The sequence below is a fragment of the Thamnophis elegans genome, chromosome 4 (assembly GCF_009769535.1).
Source record: "Thamnophis elegans isolate rThaEle1 chromosome 4, rThaEle1.pri, whole genome shotgun sequence".
In the NCBI taxonomy this organism is placed as follows: Eukaryota; Metazoa; Chordata; class Lepidosauria; order Squamata; family Colubridae; genus Thamnophis; species Thamnophis elegans.
In genome coordinates, this window is record NC_045544.1 from 35,701,194 (window position 1) to 35,718,240 (window position 17,047).

Below are 17,047 nucleotides of genomic sequence, written 5' to 3' on the forward strand. Positions count from 1 at the left end.
GGATTCAACGGTTGACCATCTTTGGAGAATACACTTTTCTAAGAAATATATTTCTATGCATTTATGGGAAATGTGTGAAATAAGGATGCAAATGGACATCTGCGGCGCACAAATAATGTTTTAGTTCGGTGCATATTTCTTAACGTTTTAACTCAGTGCATATATTCACAGTTCACCTTCACTCCTGATTAAGAAATAAGCCATTTCAGGAAGTTTTTGTCCCATTCATTTCCACAATTGGCAGTCCAGTTTGAACAAATAAAGGACGCAGTCATAACATTTGATTTCTTGTTTAACTATCGCGCACACGGCGACCAAGCCGGCAGTTTTAACCACTCACGCGCTTCCGCCACTAGATGTCGCAATAGAACATTAAATCTGTAGCTACAAAAAGACATCCTAGGGCTTCCCTCTTCGTCACTTTCCTTCGGGCCACGTCATTTATTCTATCAAGCCGGAAATGACACCACTCCGTCGCTGCGACCAATGAGCAGCAGCTGCGTAGGCTAGAGGGGAAAGGTCAGGGCAGGTACAGAGAGAGAGATGGTTGCGGTACGGAAAGTTGCCGGGCAGATAAAGCCGTCTCCGTGAGGCAAAAGGAGACGAGATGGTGCGTTCTTCGCGCTGCGGCTGATCCGCCTTGAAACTGCCTCAACCGACGGGTCACCGCTCCGCTCCTCTCGCGTCTTCCCCTCCACCGTCCGGGCCAATGAGCGTCGCCTACGAGCTGCTGTGGCGTTTGCTGCACGTCCTCTTCAGCGTCCAGCGCGCGCTGGTCGCCTGGGGCCGCGGTTGGTTCGGAGGTCGCGGCTCGTGGCTCAGCCGCTGGCGGCAGCGCGCGACTACGGCGGCCAATGCCGCCTCGCGGGCCCTCTTAACCCCCGCGGCGGCCGTCAACCCTTTCGCCTTTCACAAGCCGGCGGCGGCCGGGCGGAAAGTGGTGGCCGCCGGCAGCCGTTGGCGGAGGGATGCCAAATCTCTGCAGAAGTTGCCGGGCCACGTGGGGCTGGTGGTGACCGAGGAGGAGCAGAGTTACGCCGATATGGCCAGCTTGGTGGTGTGGTGCATGGCGGTGGGCATCTCCTACGTCAGCGTCTACGACCACGAAGGTAAGTCGCTTAGTCAACGGCCGAGTTCAGATCTCTCGCCCTTTCCCCAACGCGGCGACGTCGACCTTGAAACGATCCTGGATTATTATTATTTTATTTTTTTACCTTCCGTCGACCCTAGTCACGGATAGTCCTCGATTTACAATACTTCATTTAGTGACCATTCAACGTTAACAGAAAAAGTGATTAATGGCCATTTTCCACATTTAACGATGTTGGAGGCATCCCCAAGGTCATATGATCAAAATTCAGATACTTGGCGACTGACTTATATTTGTGACGGTGGCAGGGTCCCAAGATCATGTGATCTATCGATTCTGACAAAAACAAGTCCATTGGGGAAGCCGGATTCACTTAACAACAATGTTACTTACTTAATAACTGCAGCAGTTCCTTTTAAATAACTGGCAAGAAAGGTTATACAATGGGGCAAAATGCCCTTAAATAAAGTGTCACTTGTCAACAGAAGTTTTGGGCTCAATTGTACATGGACCTATATTAAATGCCAGTTAAGGCAACTAATGTTTTTTGAGACAGGGAGCAGCTTTATTACTGGGTGTATTTTCCTTACCTAGCTTGAGCTCAGTACCAATGGGTTTGACTGGTACAGAAAATATAAACAGTAGTAGTAGGTTAAAGGATGAAGGTCAATAAAAAACTATTTTCAAGAATGTTCACTGGTTGTATTGTTTAGCTATTATTTGATTATGGGACTTCTTGATCCCAGACTGGCTCTGAGCAGATTTTTCTGAATCTTTTTATTAGTGGCTATTGAATACAATTATTTTAATGCCTATATTATATTTTACTTCTCTGTACTACCATTTTGATTAACTGTTTTGAATACATTTTATTAAAGTAAGCTTAATTATAGGAGAAGAAGGCCAATGTTTTTAACATTCAGAATTACTATATATAATATATAACACCTTTCAGATATAAATCGGCAATTGGAATCATGGTGGAAAAGAAAACTTTAGACAGCCAGAAATTATTAAAGTATATGTGAAAAAATGAAGTCTTGAAGAATAGCTTGAGTTTAGTGAAAATTTAATTACATGATTTGACTCAATCAAATCCAAACAGGTCAATTTGAAAATTGCTCAATTTGTTAAGGAATAATTACATGCATATTAAAAATGAAGCATCACTAAACAGATAACTAAGAAATATTTGCATTTTCTGTTTAATAAAGAATACACTTTTAATTTCAAAGCTGTACTTTAGAATCTCTCTTTAACTCCACATTGTAAAAGGATGTATACTAACATGTAAGCAAATTTCTGCCAGATTTTGTTTACCTTTTTAATACAAAGACTTTAATTGGTAAACTGAAAAGACATTTTAAGGTACAGGTACTTTTTTGTCTATATATAAGAAAAATTATAAATAAACTATAGAATGACATCGCAAGAAACATAGGAATGCTGCTTTTGAATTATATTTTGTGGATAGATTATTGACCTGCTTTTGGTTCTTGATTCCTGTTATGGTAGAATTTAAAAAAGGTTTAAGGGAGTGCTAGGCAATCTGAATGGAAGCTTAAATGTAAAAAATGTTCCAATATATATGAAAAGAAAAATACCTTTCCCCCCTCCCCCAATTTAGTTCCATTTCTTATAGAAATGATGGAGATTGAGACAATATAGTTTTTCAGGAAGTTGCCTAGCTGTCTTTTAATCCTAAACAGTACATATGCATTGTGTACATCCTCAATTGCCCAAGTAATCCTTTACGCTAGTGGTTCTCAATCTTTTCTTCACCATGGACGCTCTTTAAATATATGTTGTGACCATGGACTCCTAGGGCTTAAGTCACGATATAAATCATAACATTTCTTCAAACCTTGGTAGATCCACTGTGATGACATTGGGGCCCCCCAGGGGTCAATGGACCACAGGTTGAGAAATTTACAGATATATATTTAAAATATTAAGTTAAGACACTACTAAAGTAACTCGAAACTGCCTGCCTGATTTTGTCCTGGCTTAGATGCTAAGAAGATATGAGCCTATTTAATACACAGATGTATGGTAAAGAATACAAAGGGTTAGACTAGGAAGTTGAGAGTCGAATATAAATTCAGTTTATTTTATGTTAGTTACTCAAAGTTTGAAGAATATTGGCGACTCTTTCAATACCTGATGAAAATGTTTTCCTATTTCACTTTTAACCTATGCAAATGTTTGTAAACAAGGGAAGTTGAAAACATTCTATACTAAAAAATGTTGAAAGTAGTTTCTATTCTAAAACAAAAATGTAGATATTCCTTGAATACAACCTTCCATTTAGTGAATGTTTGAAGTTACAACGGCATTGAAAAAAGTAACTTATGACCATTATCACATTTACGACTATGCAAAATCCCCATGGTCATTTGATCAAAATCCAGACTCTTTGAAAACTGACTTACATTTATGGTAGTTGCAGTGTCCCGGGGTCTTTTTATCATCTTTCACAATCTTCTGACAAGCAAAGTCAGTGGGGAAGCCAGGTTCACTTTAAACTGTGTTACTAACTTAACGACTGCAGTGATTCAGTTAACAACTATGCCAAGAAAGCTCATAAAATGAGGCAAAACTCATGGTAACTCTCTCACTTAGCAACAACTGCATAATTTTTAACTAGCTAAAACAAGAATTCTGAAGTAACATTCAGCTCATAGTCTAGTCAGAACTGAAATTGTGTGTATGCATACCTTATATCTTTGTATGTGTATGTGCATGTGCACACTTCCAATTAGTTTCTTCTGTCTGAGGAATCAGTTTTTTGACTCTTAGGGCTAATCAGTTGCCATACATCTGAATTTTGATCACATGACCGGGGGCTGCTGTAACAGTTATAAGTGTGAGAAACAGTCATAAGTCACTCTTTTCCAGCTTCACTAACTTTGAAAGGTCACTAAATGAATGTTGCAAGTTGAGGACTACATGTACAGTGGCAGCAGTTGACATTCAATGGAAGGCTTCATCATTCCTATGATATATATGTAATTGTCATTATTTGCAGAAACGTTTTTGGTTTTGAGAAAATGAAACTTAAAAGATACATGTCCAAATTACCGTATTTTTCGGAGTATAAGATGCACCAAGGTTTTGAAGAGGCAATTTTTTTAAAAAAGTAGGTAGGTAGATAGAGGGATAGAGAGGGAGAGAAATAGAGAGAAATACAATAGGGAGGGAGAGAGAGTAGGTAGGTAGGTAGGTAGGTAGGTAGGTAGGTAAAGAGAGAGAGAGATACAAATAGAGAGACATAGAGAAATACAGTAGGTAAGTAGGGGAGAGAGAGTGTAGGTAGGTAGGTAGGTAGAGGGATAGAGAGAGAAATAGAAAGAGAGAGAGAAATACAGTAGATAGGTAGAGAGGGAGAAAGATAGGTTGGTAGGTAGAGGGATAGAGAGAGAGAAATACAGTAGATAGGTAGGGAGAGAGAGGATAGGTAGGTAGGTAGGTAGATAGAGGGAGAGAGAGAGAGAGAAATACACTAGGTAGGTAGGGAGAGAGAGTAGGTAGGTAAGTAGATGTTTCCAGGTGTATTTATCCATGTGCTGGAGAAAGAAATCGCTGACAATTTGCAGCACCTAAGACTTTGTTTCTGCTGGCACAGCACTTGATCAATGAAATTCTCATCAATCAGTTAAAGAGCTTTCCAAAAAGAAAAAAAAAGTTTTTGCACTCCGCAAACCTCCCCAAAACAGTCCGTTTTTCGTGAAAATGGGGCTGTTTTTTTTTAAAAGGCATGAATACTTGGGAGGGCTTGCAGAGTGCTTGTGGGGGGAGGCAAAAATGAGCAAAAAATTTTCATGAAAATTGGCCCGTTTTTGTCAAAAAAAATTGCATGCATAGCCTTATGGAGGCTTATAGAGTGCTGCCGAGGGGGAGCAAAAACAGCCCGTTTTTTGCTCATTTCTGCCCTCCCCAGCCCCCAGGAGCTCTTAGAAAGCCTCCATAAGGGTATGCACAGCCATTTTAGTGAAGGGGGGGAGGGCTTCGGGAGGCAAAAAGTGCTGTATTCAGTGTATAAGACGCACCCAGATTTTCAGCCTCTTTTTTGAGGAAAAAAGATGTGTCTTATACTCCAAAAATACGGTAAGTAGAAGGCCTGTGTGAGTTATAACATTTTATAATGCAAAGTCATTCTGTAACTCCTGTTATGGTTCAAACCAGTACCACCGGTATAATAGTGGTTCTTACCTGCATCCAAGAATGTGTGCTTGTTTTTTTGTTTCTCTTTAAAACAAAAGCCTAGTTTAGTTATCTTTAATACCTATTGCTGCTCCAAGTGCACACAAGTGCTTGGAGAGACAGATAAACAGATCAGGATAAAAAAAAACCTGAATCAAATTACCTTATGAAATTAACCTTAGAATTTGCTAGGAAGAAGAAACATAATATTACATTTTATTTAAAAGCTGTGATTTGCTTGTTGCTACCCTGTTTTCCCGAAAATAAGACTTCCCTGGATAATAAGCCCAATCAGGCTTTTGAGCGCATATGCTAAAATAAGCCCCCAAAAATGTAAACATTGCAACACAGCAGCAGCCATGAGATGACCATGCTCGCCTTCGCCTGCACCTCAAAAATAATAAAACCTCCCCAAAAATAAGGCCAAGCGCTTATTTCGGGAGACACAAGAAAATAAGACCCTGTCTTATTTTCAGGGAAACATAATAAACCAGAACCTGAAATTTGGATGTGTAAGAATAAGTCAGCTATCAGGTTTGGACCTTGTTGTAAGGGTCCCCTCCCACCCCCACCCCACCCCACACATACTGATTACTGATTCATTTTCCTTTGGTGTGAGGAGCTATGTTATAATCACAGAGTGGAATATATTAAAATATTTGTTCCAGAACAGTAGCCAAGACTATCCCAAATTCTTATCTTTTGTGTATATTCTGTGTAACTAAAGGCATCTTGAGGTTGTGTGTACCAAATAGCAACTCTCCCATGCTGAGTTCCTTAGCATCTGACTTTGGCTGTGGAAGCTATGCAAATCTGAGCCTACTTAGTACTCAGATGAAAGATAAACAATGTAAGGAAGGTAAGCTAGACTGGATAGTTGAGAAAACATCCCGAAAGAGAATGCAGTGACTAAACTATTGACGTATCCCAGAAATCATCAGAAGCTGAACTCAATTCAAGTGAGATTTTAACTTTACTATATTGTGCAACTGATTAATTTCTGATATGGAATGAGGGAGTTTGTTCATAGTTAGAAGGGATGTCCCTAATTGTGTGGGTTTTAAAGTATATGTTTTTAAAATTCAATTAAAATTCATAGTGATGTGTACTTGTTTCTAGTCTCAAATGGTTGAATATACAATTGTGTGAAGAAGAAGTTGCTTGCACAATAGATATCTTTCAGGTCTGTCTGGTATTTAAACTCTCTTTTGATTGTCAAATTTCATGAAAAATAATGGCTCCAAATAAGTGTCAGACATTTTATACAACTAGAATCTGTATATATCCAAATTCAGTTTTTGAATAACTTTTCCTGGACTATACCCCATACTGTTTTTAAGGACAGTAATTGCAAGAAGTGGGAATCTCTTTTGCAAATGGCCAACCAGTTGTGAAATTTAGGGTGGGTATTTGGAATATAGAATTTAGTCACTGTTGTGCCATAGTATTTGCTTAGTATAGTCCAAAAGAAGTTTTAATTTGTTGATACTCTTATAATCAAATAAGCATTTATTTTATGATGGATTATGGTTACTTTTTCAAGGTACAAGATCTCTGTACTACCCCAGTCATAAGACTCTGAGTGGCTTATAATAATTGGCAAACATTGGCCTGTAATAATTGGCAAAAGCATCCCTGTAAATTATATACATACATACATACATACATACATACATACATACATACATACATACATACAATAACAGTGAGGGGAAGGGAATCTTTACATTAAGGCATATGTTCTAAATGTCTTGGGCAGTCATAACAATAACAGATTTCCTAGTCCCCTTCCCCTTACTTTCACAGAGAGTGGGTATGCAGTATACCATCATAATTCAAATGTATGGAACAAATAGATGTAACCTACAATAACCAGCACTAAGTCATGAAGAGTTTTAAAGGTGATAAACATTTTGAATGAAATGTATAGCTAACATGTCAGAGAATGGAAAAGTGTTACTCTGATGAATCGACTTCTGTTAGAAACTACACCAAGTCAAGTTTCTGAATATTCCACCTAGGCAGCTCCAGATAAGCTAAATATAATTTCTGCAGCAAAAAAATTAACAGCACATGTTCTTTCTTCTCTTTTTCCAAGGTATTTTCAAAAGAAATAATTCAAGGCTGATGGATGAAATTTTAAAACAGCAGCAGGAATTGTTGAATCTTGACTGTTCCAAATATACAGTGAAATTTGCAAATCAGGAGAAAACAGATCAAGGTAAGGTAATTTAAAAAAAAAACCTTATATTGTTATAGGGGACTAAAATACATTGAGTACACAAAACTAATCCATAAATACTGGTTACTTTATTTCTTCAATGGGAAATTTTCATGAGTACTAATTCTTAAAGATCTGGGTGTATACAAATCAATTGAATGAGACAGACATATATAAATTAAAAAAAAAATATTCTAAACTTCTACTGGAGTATTGTTTTAGCAAAGATTTGCAGATTTTCTACAAAACATACTTTAGCAGGATTATTTAAACAATAGCACTTAGATCACTTAGATTTATATACTGCTCCACAATGCTTTATAGCACACTATGAGCAGTTTACAATGTCAGCATATTCCCTCCAACAATCTGGGTCCTCATTTTACCGACCTCAGAAGGATGGAAGGGTGAGTCAACTTTTGAGCCAGTCAATGCTGCATTCTAATCACTATGCCACCATGGCTCACCACTAATAGGAACTTTGAGAAATTGTAGAGTAATGGGAGAAATGTTAGTTTAAACTAGAGAATTGTAAGCATCTACAACTGTGATGACGCGTGCCACAGGTGGCATGCAGAGCCATCGCCGCAGCTCAGCTCCACCTAGCATGAATGCATGGCTCCCGCCGGCCAGCTAATTTTCAGGTCTCTGCCACACACGCGCGGGGCACCTGAGGGAGACGTGTGCACATGCACGTGGAGCAGAGATTAAGTGTGCATACGTGGGGGAGCATGGGGATGTTGCACGCACGTTGCATTATGGGTGCAGGTACATGTGCGCTGTTGCGCCCACACGCTTTCTGCACAACAAAAAGTTTAGCCATCACTGGTCTACAGTAACTTTAGAAAAAACTGATTTCAAGCAACTGTTTCTGTTCTTCCACTTTCATTGTTATATTTTCATTTCAACTGCAGTTTTAAATTGCCAATCTGTTCTGAACGTGTTGTCCTCAGAGGATGGAAAAACAGATATTGTAAAAGCAGCTCAGAAATTCTGCAACTTAGTAGCACAAAAGCAAAAGAAATGCACAGATCTGGATATGAACATCTTGGAGAATTTATTAAGTAGTAAGTGTTAAAGCAGAATTTATTTACTTTTTTTTAGTATTTATAGAAGTGCAAAATGGCTAATCTAACAGCAGTATTTTGTTTAAACACAATCTAACTCTTGGTGTAAATATTTGGATTTCCTACTCACTACAGGTAGTCCTCAACTTATGACTGATTGTTTAGCACCCTTTTGAAATTATGACAGACACCCAAAAGGTATTTACAAACCAATTTCGAAGTTACAATGGCTGCATGTCCCTTCACAGTCACATGATCACAACTTGGGTGCTTGGCAATCAACTCAGCTTTACAGCTGCTTGCAGTGTCCCACCATTACATGACCACGATTTTCAATGTTTTTTGCCGTTTTCCAAAAGAAAACACCATTGGCTATTATGGATTCCCTTAATGACTCTGGTCTTCACTTAAAGACTACCAGGCTGGCTTAATGACCACTTCAAAAAGTCTCATAAAGTCATGTCCGTTATATAGTGACCTGCTTAACATCTGCAATAACTTATGACTGTAATTCCAGATGGTTATAAGTCAAAGACTACCTGCATTCAGTTTCTACATTCTTTGGGGGTTACTTTGTAGAAGATCCCCAATATGTCTTTGTATAGTCTTGCTGTAGAGGTATACCATGCCAAATAAGTGGAGTAATTATGGGCACATAGAAAAAATGCATGAAAATCCATAAAAAAATTCTCATTTGTCTTCAAGTTTATATGCAGGGGATACAAAAGCTGGACCTGATAAATTATTTATTTTATAAATTATATTCAATTGGTTGCTGTTTTCTTTTAAGCACTTCCTTATTCATTTAATGTTTGATTTTCAAATATTCCTAACTAGGGTAACATTTTCTTTGGACACCCCCGCCCCCATGATTGGCCTTTGCAGCCTAACTTTTAGGAATACTCTATGCGGTGCTGTGCATTAAATCTGTCAGTCTGAGCATTTATCTTCCATGATTACTCAAAATTGCCTATTTAACTGCAGATACAGATACTTAAAAGCAGTGTTCTGAATGTGAATTTATTTGTTTTGACTAAATTACTTACAAGCTGATTAATGTTTTTTCAAAAATCCATGTGAGATAATTGGCCCCCCAGAATTTCCCTTTCTGTGAATATGTTATTTGGCTATCATTTATTCTGCTGATTAGGATATTCAACTCTATGCATGAAGCAGAATGTTATGGCGAGACTGCGCTATACCTCTGATAAATTAAGTGGTCTTGACTCTCCAATACTATTCTGCCCTTTTTCTAGGTACTAACGGCTTTCCTGATCCTGACCTAATATTAAAGTTTGGTCCTGTGGACAGTATCTTGGGATTTCTTCCCTGGCAAATTAGATTGACAGAGATTGTGTAAGAACATATAATTCTTATGTATTTTCAATAGTTCTGATTCTGATAAGAAAGTGTGGATATTGTAGTGTATCACATAAAGAAAATTGTTCTCACTCCAACTATGTTGAGAGCTAAATAAGAAATGCCTCACAATAGGTATTAAAAATACATTGACAATTTTTCTCATACCTTTTGGCAAGCAAGGGTGATCAAACTGCAGCTTCAGTGTTTCTTGTCATTCTAGCCAAATTGCAATAGCTCACTAATTTTCTTCTGTAGACTAACAAAAATAGATGCGTTAAGCTAAATTGTACTTTTAAACACTTCCCTCAAAAGTGGAAAAAAGGATTCAACTTCCTTGATATCATTCCCCATCCCTGCCCCCTATCCAACACTGAAAGCATTAGGGAAAAATGCTTCTTCCAGCCTCAGAGATTGTCACTTGCTGAAAGAAAGGTATACACTAATGGACAGCTCAAATTAATAGTGTGCTTGCTAATACATACTTTAAATACTTCATTCTTGCTTCAGTATATTATCATAAAAGATGGTAAAATTTCTTGATAATTAGTATAATATAGGTTCTGTCAGCTTGCTAATATTCCACTTGTCATGTGGAATGATTTGTTCTCTACAACGTGCCTGGCACTCACACACAGGCAATTTAGGAATCTTTAAGAATCCTTTGTTTTATGTTTGACTCCTCTAGCCATTAATTCCTTGTAATAGTTGCTTTTATTCTCTTTTTATGACTGTTATAAACCACTTCAGATGTTTCTGAATTATGAGAAAAGGTTTGAAAATTGGGGCTGTGTAATACTCTAGATCAGTGATGGCGAATCTTTTCACCAAAAAGGTGATGCAGAAACATTGTACGTGTGCTCGTTGGCGCCATGCTGCAGAAAAGCTGAACTTCTGGGTTCTAGCGTGCATGAGCGCCCAACAATCAGCTGGCTTGTGTGCATGCACAGGCCAGTTTTTGACACTAACACGCACGCAAAGGGATCGCGCTCCGGAAAAGCCAAATTTCCAGGTTCTGGCGCGCATGCACACCTGATAATCAGTTGGCTGGCGTGCATGTGCCCACCAGTTTTCAGCACTGCTTTGCGAACAAAGACAGCTGATCATGAAACCTGGAAGACAAACAGGCAAGGCCACATGTGCCAGGCAACCTGGCTTTGTGTGCCACTTTGGGCATGGGTGCCATAGGTTTGCCATCACGGCTCTAGATTTAAAGGAAAATTTATTTCAAGACTACTTGGATGTACGCTTTCTTAAATCCAATGCATCTTTGCTTTACATATTACAACCACAGCTGCACAAGCCCAGAAAAGACTTTCTATGAGACATGACTACATGAGTATCCCTAAATACTCCAAATCACTTTATCCCTCTGAATCTGGATTGGACTATTCACCAATAAAAATTCATTTCATAAATAAAGTCCTTTCAGATTGGCATCTCTAACTTCTACATATTTAAAAGTTATAGATATATTTAAACAGGTTGCAAAGCTATTTAATAATGAATGGTCAACAATGTCCAGAAGAATCTTGTTGTGCTTCAGTTGTTGTAGAATAGCAACCTTCAGGCTAATAGTGAGCATGATGAGAGCTATGATTCATGAACATCTGGTGGGCTACAGGTATCCCATTCCTGCAGTAAATTTGTTTTCTTCCTATTAATGAATCTTTCCATCATTTGAGGGAAGTAAAATTCATGTTGAATATGAGCTCTTATTTATATTCCATGAATAAGAATATTCTTCCCATAAGGGAACCCCTCTATGTACAGTGTGCTTTTGCACATAGGTATTGCAAGTTAGGGAGATCTTGTGGAATCTTATATATTAAAAATCGGTATCTGTATAGCCAAGCAATATTCACCTGTTAGCATATTCCTTGGCTATAGAGTGGATAGAAAATTTAAAATACTCTTAGGTTCATCTGTTATTATAAGACTTCTATTATTTGTCATATATCATTCTGATTCATAGTCCAAAGCAAATTTTTAGGAATGTGATAGCAAATTTATGTATTGTATATATTCCCAATTATACTTACTTTTCTTTCAAATTATGTTTTTTTCAGTTCTTTGCCTTCACATGTGAATGTCAGCTATGATGAATTCTTCTCTGCCCTTTGTTACTATGCATCCTGTGATCAGCGTATTGGAAAATGATTTATTGCAGAATTCTATCAGGATTTCTTTCGAAAGGACCCAAGGTCTCTGTTTACAAATACCTGTGATTCATACAAGTCCAGTACATAGTCTTTTAATTTATCAAATTCAATAAAGTGTCTTATCCTTTTTAGAATGTGTATGTGTGTGTACTCATAATCTTTGAAGGTGTGAGAAAGCAATGGTTTACTACTGTCTAATAATGGTACATCATAAAAATAGTAAAAATAGTTGTTTAAAGATTTCAGGCTTATTTTTTTCAGTGATCACATTCTTATCAGAAATATTTACATGCAATTATATATTTAAAAAGTCAAAGTAGCACTTCAGTCAATAGAGTGCACAGTCTCAATTGAAGTCACCTCATAAATTTCTGAAATCATATTTTACATCTTCTTTACCAGACTTATGCTTGACTTCCTAAGTCTAGATTCTAGGAATACATTGAATTGATTACCTGCAAACATTTATAAAAGTGTCTGCCAGGGTGAAATTGGATAGAGGGAATAGCTAATGTTAAAATTCTGGATTCAGGCCTGGCTTCAGCACGGAAACCGCTTTGGTCGCACTGACCGATGATCTCTGGAGAGCCAGGGATGGAGGTCATCCCTCCATCCTAGTGCTTCTTGACCTCTCAGCGGCCTTCAATACCATCGACCATGGTATCCTTCTGCGACGATTACGGGAGGTGGGGGTGGGAGGCACCGTTTTTCGGTGGTTCTCCTCCTACCTCTCGGACAGGTCGCAGTCGGTGTTGGTCGGGGGGCAGAGGTCGACCCCTAGGCCCCTCAAATATGGGGTGCCGCAGGGTTTGGTCCTGTCCCCCCTCCTGTTGAATATCTACATGAAGCCGTTGGGTGAGATCATTCGGCGGCACGGGATAAAATACCATCAGTACGCGGACGATACCCAGTTGTATCTTTCCGCCCCATGCCAACTCAGTGAAGCGGTTGACGTGATGTGCCAGTGCCTGGAGGGTCTGGATGGGGGTTAACAAGCTTGCGCTCAATCCAGACAAGACCGAGTGGCTGTTGTGTTTCCCTCCCAAAAATTTGGCTAGTACTCCATCACTCAGGCTGGGGGGTGAAATTTTACGCCCCTCAGACAGGGTTCGCAATTTGGGAGTCCTCTTGGACCCACAGCTGATGTTAGAACATCATTTGTCGGCTGTGACCAGGGGGGCATTTGCCCAGGTCCGCCTGGTGCACCAATTGCGTCCCTACCTGAACCGGGAGGCACTCGCAACAGTCACTCATGCCCTCGTGACCTCAAGACTGGACTACTGCAATGCGCTCTACATGGGGGCAGCCCTTAAAGAGCATTCGGAGACTTCAGCTCGTCCAGAATGCAGCCGCGCGAGCGATTGTGGGTACACCCACGTTACACCTATCCTCTGCGAGCTGCACTGGTTACCGATTGGTCTCTGGATACGCTTCAAGGTGCTAGTCGTCACTTATAAAGCCCTTCATGGTATTGGACCTGGGTACTTGACGGACCGCCTGCTGCCAATTACCTCCTAAAGACCCATTAGATCTCACAGGGTAGACCTCCTCCGGGTTCCATCTACCAGCCAATGTCATCTGGCTACTACCCGGGGGAGGGCCTTCTCTGTGGCGGCTCTGGCCCTTTGGAACAAACTCCCCGTAGAGATTCGGACCCTCACCTCTCTCCAGGCCTTCCCAAAAGCCGTTAAAACCTGGCTGTGTCGGCAGGCCTGGGGTCCATGAGTTCCCTTCCCCTCTCGAATCGTGTGGCTGTTGGTTGTTTTTAAATGCCCTGTACTTTTGTAGTTTTTGTGTTTTTCCCTTCCCCTCCTTGAGTTTGTGTGCCGCCCTGAGTCCCTCCGGGAATAGGGCGGCATATAAATAAAATGAAACTCAAACTCAAAACTGATTAAATAGAATAGGGCCAAAAAAAGGGTAAGTGCTTTCTGGAATGTGGGGATGTTTTAAATCATAGGCCAATACATGTTTTAAATGAGCATTTGAATTATGGGTCTTATAACTATGGAGCTTTCTGTCTTGGGGAGCTAAAGTTTAAATAGTATGGTGGATTGTTTGGAAGAATACATGTGGGAATGGAGCATCCTCATGTAAGCTGAACTTTTCCAAATGCAACATGAACTGTTGGGCCTCTATATTCTATTTTAGAATAGAATATTAAGATCTCAGAATGCAGGTAAGTTTTTTTAAAAGGCTTGTATTTTCCTTTACAAAAAGGATTGATTCCATTTTCAACATGAATATCCGCCATATTATCTTCACTTCAACTATAAATTAACAAATCTGGATGAGGATGAGTGAGGTAGAATACACTCAGTTTATGTCTGGCTAAGAAACAATAGCAACAAACAGTGAAAGTGTTAATTCAATATCCACTGATAACTTTTTAAAGTTTTGACATTAATACACTGTAACATGATTACCTGTTACCTGTAACATGATTATCTGGATAAATGATTAAGGCAGTTATTGTGTGACAGTGTATTAATACAACAGTACAATAAATATATGAAGCTAAAATTCATTAATTTGTCAGCTAATTTCCTGCAGCAACTTTGTTATGCTGCTTAATATATATGGTATGAGATTTTTCTCCAAAACTCTTAACTTAATATTATATCCCTAAGTCTCTGCCAATTTTTAAACAAACTGTCCAGTGAATATTCTATGTTTCAACTGCATATTTTTAAGAATAGCAAAACCATTTTTATTATTGTATTTTGGTTTAAAAGGGAACAGAAACCTAAAATCTATTTGTGAATGGCCTTTTTTGTAAATATCTCCACTTAGTGCAGCAAAATATTGCAAATGATAATAGCATTTTTCTCCTTTTTAAATATCAAAGTTGTACTTGATATATCTGTGACAAAATTATGGATTAATTGGTTTTTTTTTAAAAAAAAGAATGCTTACTACTATGAGCTTATGATGTAAATGGGCATCAAGACAATATATATACCTACTGGAATTTCAGAATCTATCTTCCAATTTCCACTATAGAGATCATAAACATGTGCAATATATTTCAGGAATGTTCATGCATTCATTTCTATGATGTCTTTCAGGAAATGGCATTTTAATGAAGACAGATTTTGGAACATATTCTACAGGAAATAAGGAAAATTATGTCATGGTGTATGTAAATTAATTGAAGGACTTAAAGAGAACTGACATCTAAATATCGAGCTATGAGCTTAGCAAAACGATTCTAGTGCTAATTATGAGAAATATAATAGCAAATTTAAGATACTTTTCTACTTGATAGGTTTTTTTGAATCTTCAAATGCCAAAGAATAGTTTGAAGAACCACCTGCATTTTGTCCACCATTGTGACATTTTTTGACAACAGACTACTGTATGAACCAAGCTCAGTAGAAAATATGAAGTTAGATGTGCCAAAAACACTATGCATATCTACAATTTATTCTTTGAAAGTACATCATTGCAGTAAACTCTTCCATCTCAAGTTCCGTGAGAAGGTATAGTCAACAGCAGTGACAGACTAAATATATTTGGATACTTGTAAATAATATGTAAAACAACTTTTTATTATGAAGAAATTGACTTAGTGGATTTCATTACTGAGGGTAAAAGGACCTGTAAATAAATACATCTTTTTACAGGCAGTGCTGTTGTATGGATATCTGTATCTGTTTTACATGTAAAGTTCTCCCTAGTGCCTATACTTACTTAAAACATGTAAGGGAAAGTGTTCTAGAAAACAATTCTTGAAGGCTCTTTTGAAATATCCATTTTTTAAAAACAGTATTTCTTGAGATATTTTATATTAGATATAAATTCATATTTGGGTGGACTGGAGAGACTGATCTGTAATTCCTTTTTGAAAGTTTGAAAAAAATATTTACAGTTTAAGAATCCATGAGACACATATTCTTTCTTTCCCAATCAGTTAAAGAGGATGTGGAAATATTTAATCAGTGTCTGGAAGTTATGATATACTGCCTGCAAACATGCTGAAACAGACAAAGCTGAAAAGTTGTACTTGGTTGCAAACCAATCTAAGAAAAGGTGTTTCTACAAAAAATAAATAGAACACAAATATCTAAAACATATAAGCTATAGGATGGTTTTATTCAATTAGGACCAGTGTTATTTCTTCATAAGATCACTGTATTTTCAAAATAGCCGATAGTTATGGCAAACCATAATATGAAAGCCATGTTAAAAATTCAAATTGATACATGACACTAATGACAAAATGTATTCCTATGCTTGCGATGCTCCCTTCTAGATTCTCTGAACTAGATTTTAATTTGATCCTTTTTCTAGTGCTACAATGAAATAATTAGCTTTATGTTGAAATCCAATTAAGTTGCAGTTCCCATTGCCTAATCCTTAAATAAAATGTGTCATGGTTCTTATTCCTCACAGCCATGTTCTATTCACACCATGTTTATGAAAACATTTTCTAAAATACCATTCCTTAAATGAATATGTAAGTATCTTAAATGACAATATCACTGATTTTATTGTAACATGGCAATTGTATAAAATATCTCTCCCAAGTCTCAGGCTTTGTCCGAGTTTTCACAAAACACAACATAGACTTAATGAAAGTCACTTTGATACTCTGGAGAAACTAAGCAACATATAGCCATTGAAGGTTAAGCAAAATTTCAAATCTAAAATATGGAAAACACCAATTTTGAGAACAAAAATATTGAAGCATTCATACGCTGAATGGCTACATCTAATAATTATGGCATAGAAATCGTTCTCATCACATAATCCCATTTCTTTATAGGACAGGAATAAAAATGTTCACTTCCACAGATTTGATTCTCATTGGCTCAAGATTGAACCATCCTTCCGAGGTTGGTAAAATGTGGACCCAGTTTGTTGGGGGCAATGTGCTCGCTCTGAACCGCTTACAGAGTACTTAATTTATATCTGGAAATCCTAAGACTTCCAAGTGTTTCTGAAT

At 38.0% G+C, this 17,047-nt stretch overlaps 1 protein-coding gene across 2 annotated transcripts; it reads left to right on the top strand.

Moving 5' to 3' along the window:
- The first annotated feature begins 483 nt into the window (after positions 1 to 483).
- On the top strand, positions 484 to 15,728 carry NUS1 (NUS1 dehydrodolichyl diphosphate synthase subunit). Of its 2 annotated transcripts, XM_032216762.1 has the most exons (6): positions 484 to 1,109; positions 7,392 to 7,514; positions 8,429 to 8,581; positions 9,838 to 9,937; positions 12,010 to 12,144; positions 15,168 to 15,728. In XM_032216762.1, the coding sequence occupies exons 1-5, from the start codon at positions 710 to 712 to the stop codon at positions 12,098 to 12,100; spliced, it is 867 nt and encodes a 288-aa protein (XP_032072653.1). In that variant the 5' UTR covers positions 484 to 709; the 3' UTR covers positions 12,101 to 12,144; positions 15,168 to 15,728. The 2 variants fall into 2 exon arrangements, with proteins under 2 accessions (XP_032072653.1, XP_032072651.1); XM_032216760.1 differs by lacking the exon at positions 15,168 to 15,728 and having other exon boundaries at positions 12,010 to 12,240.
- The last annotated feature ends 1,319 nt before the right edge of the window (positions 15,729 to 17,047 follow it).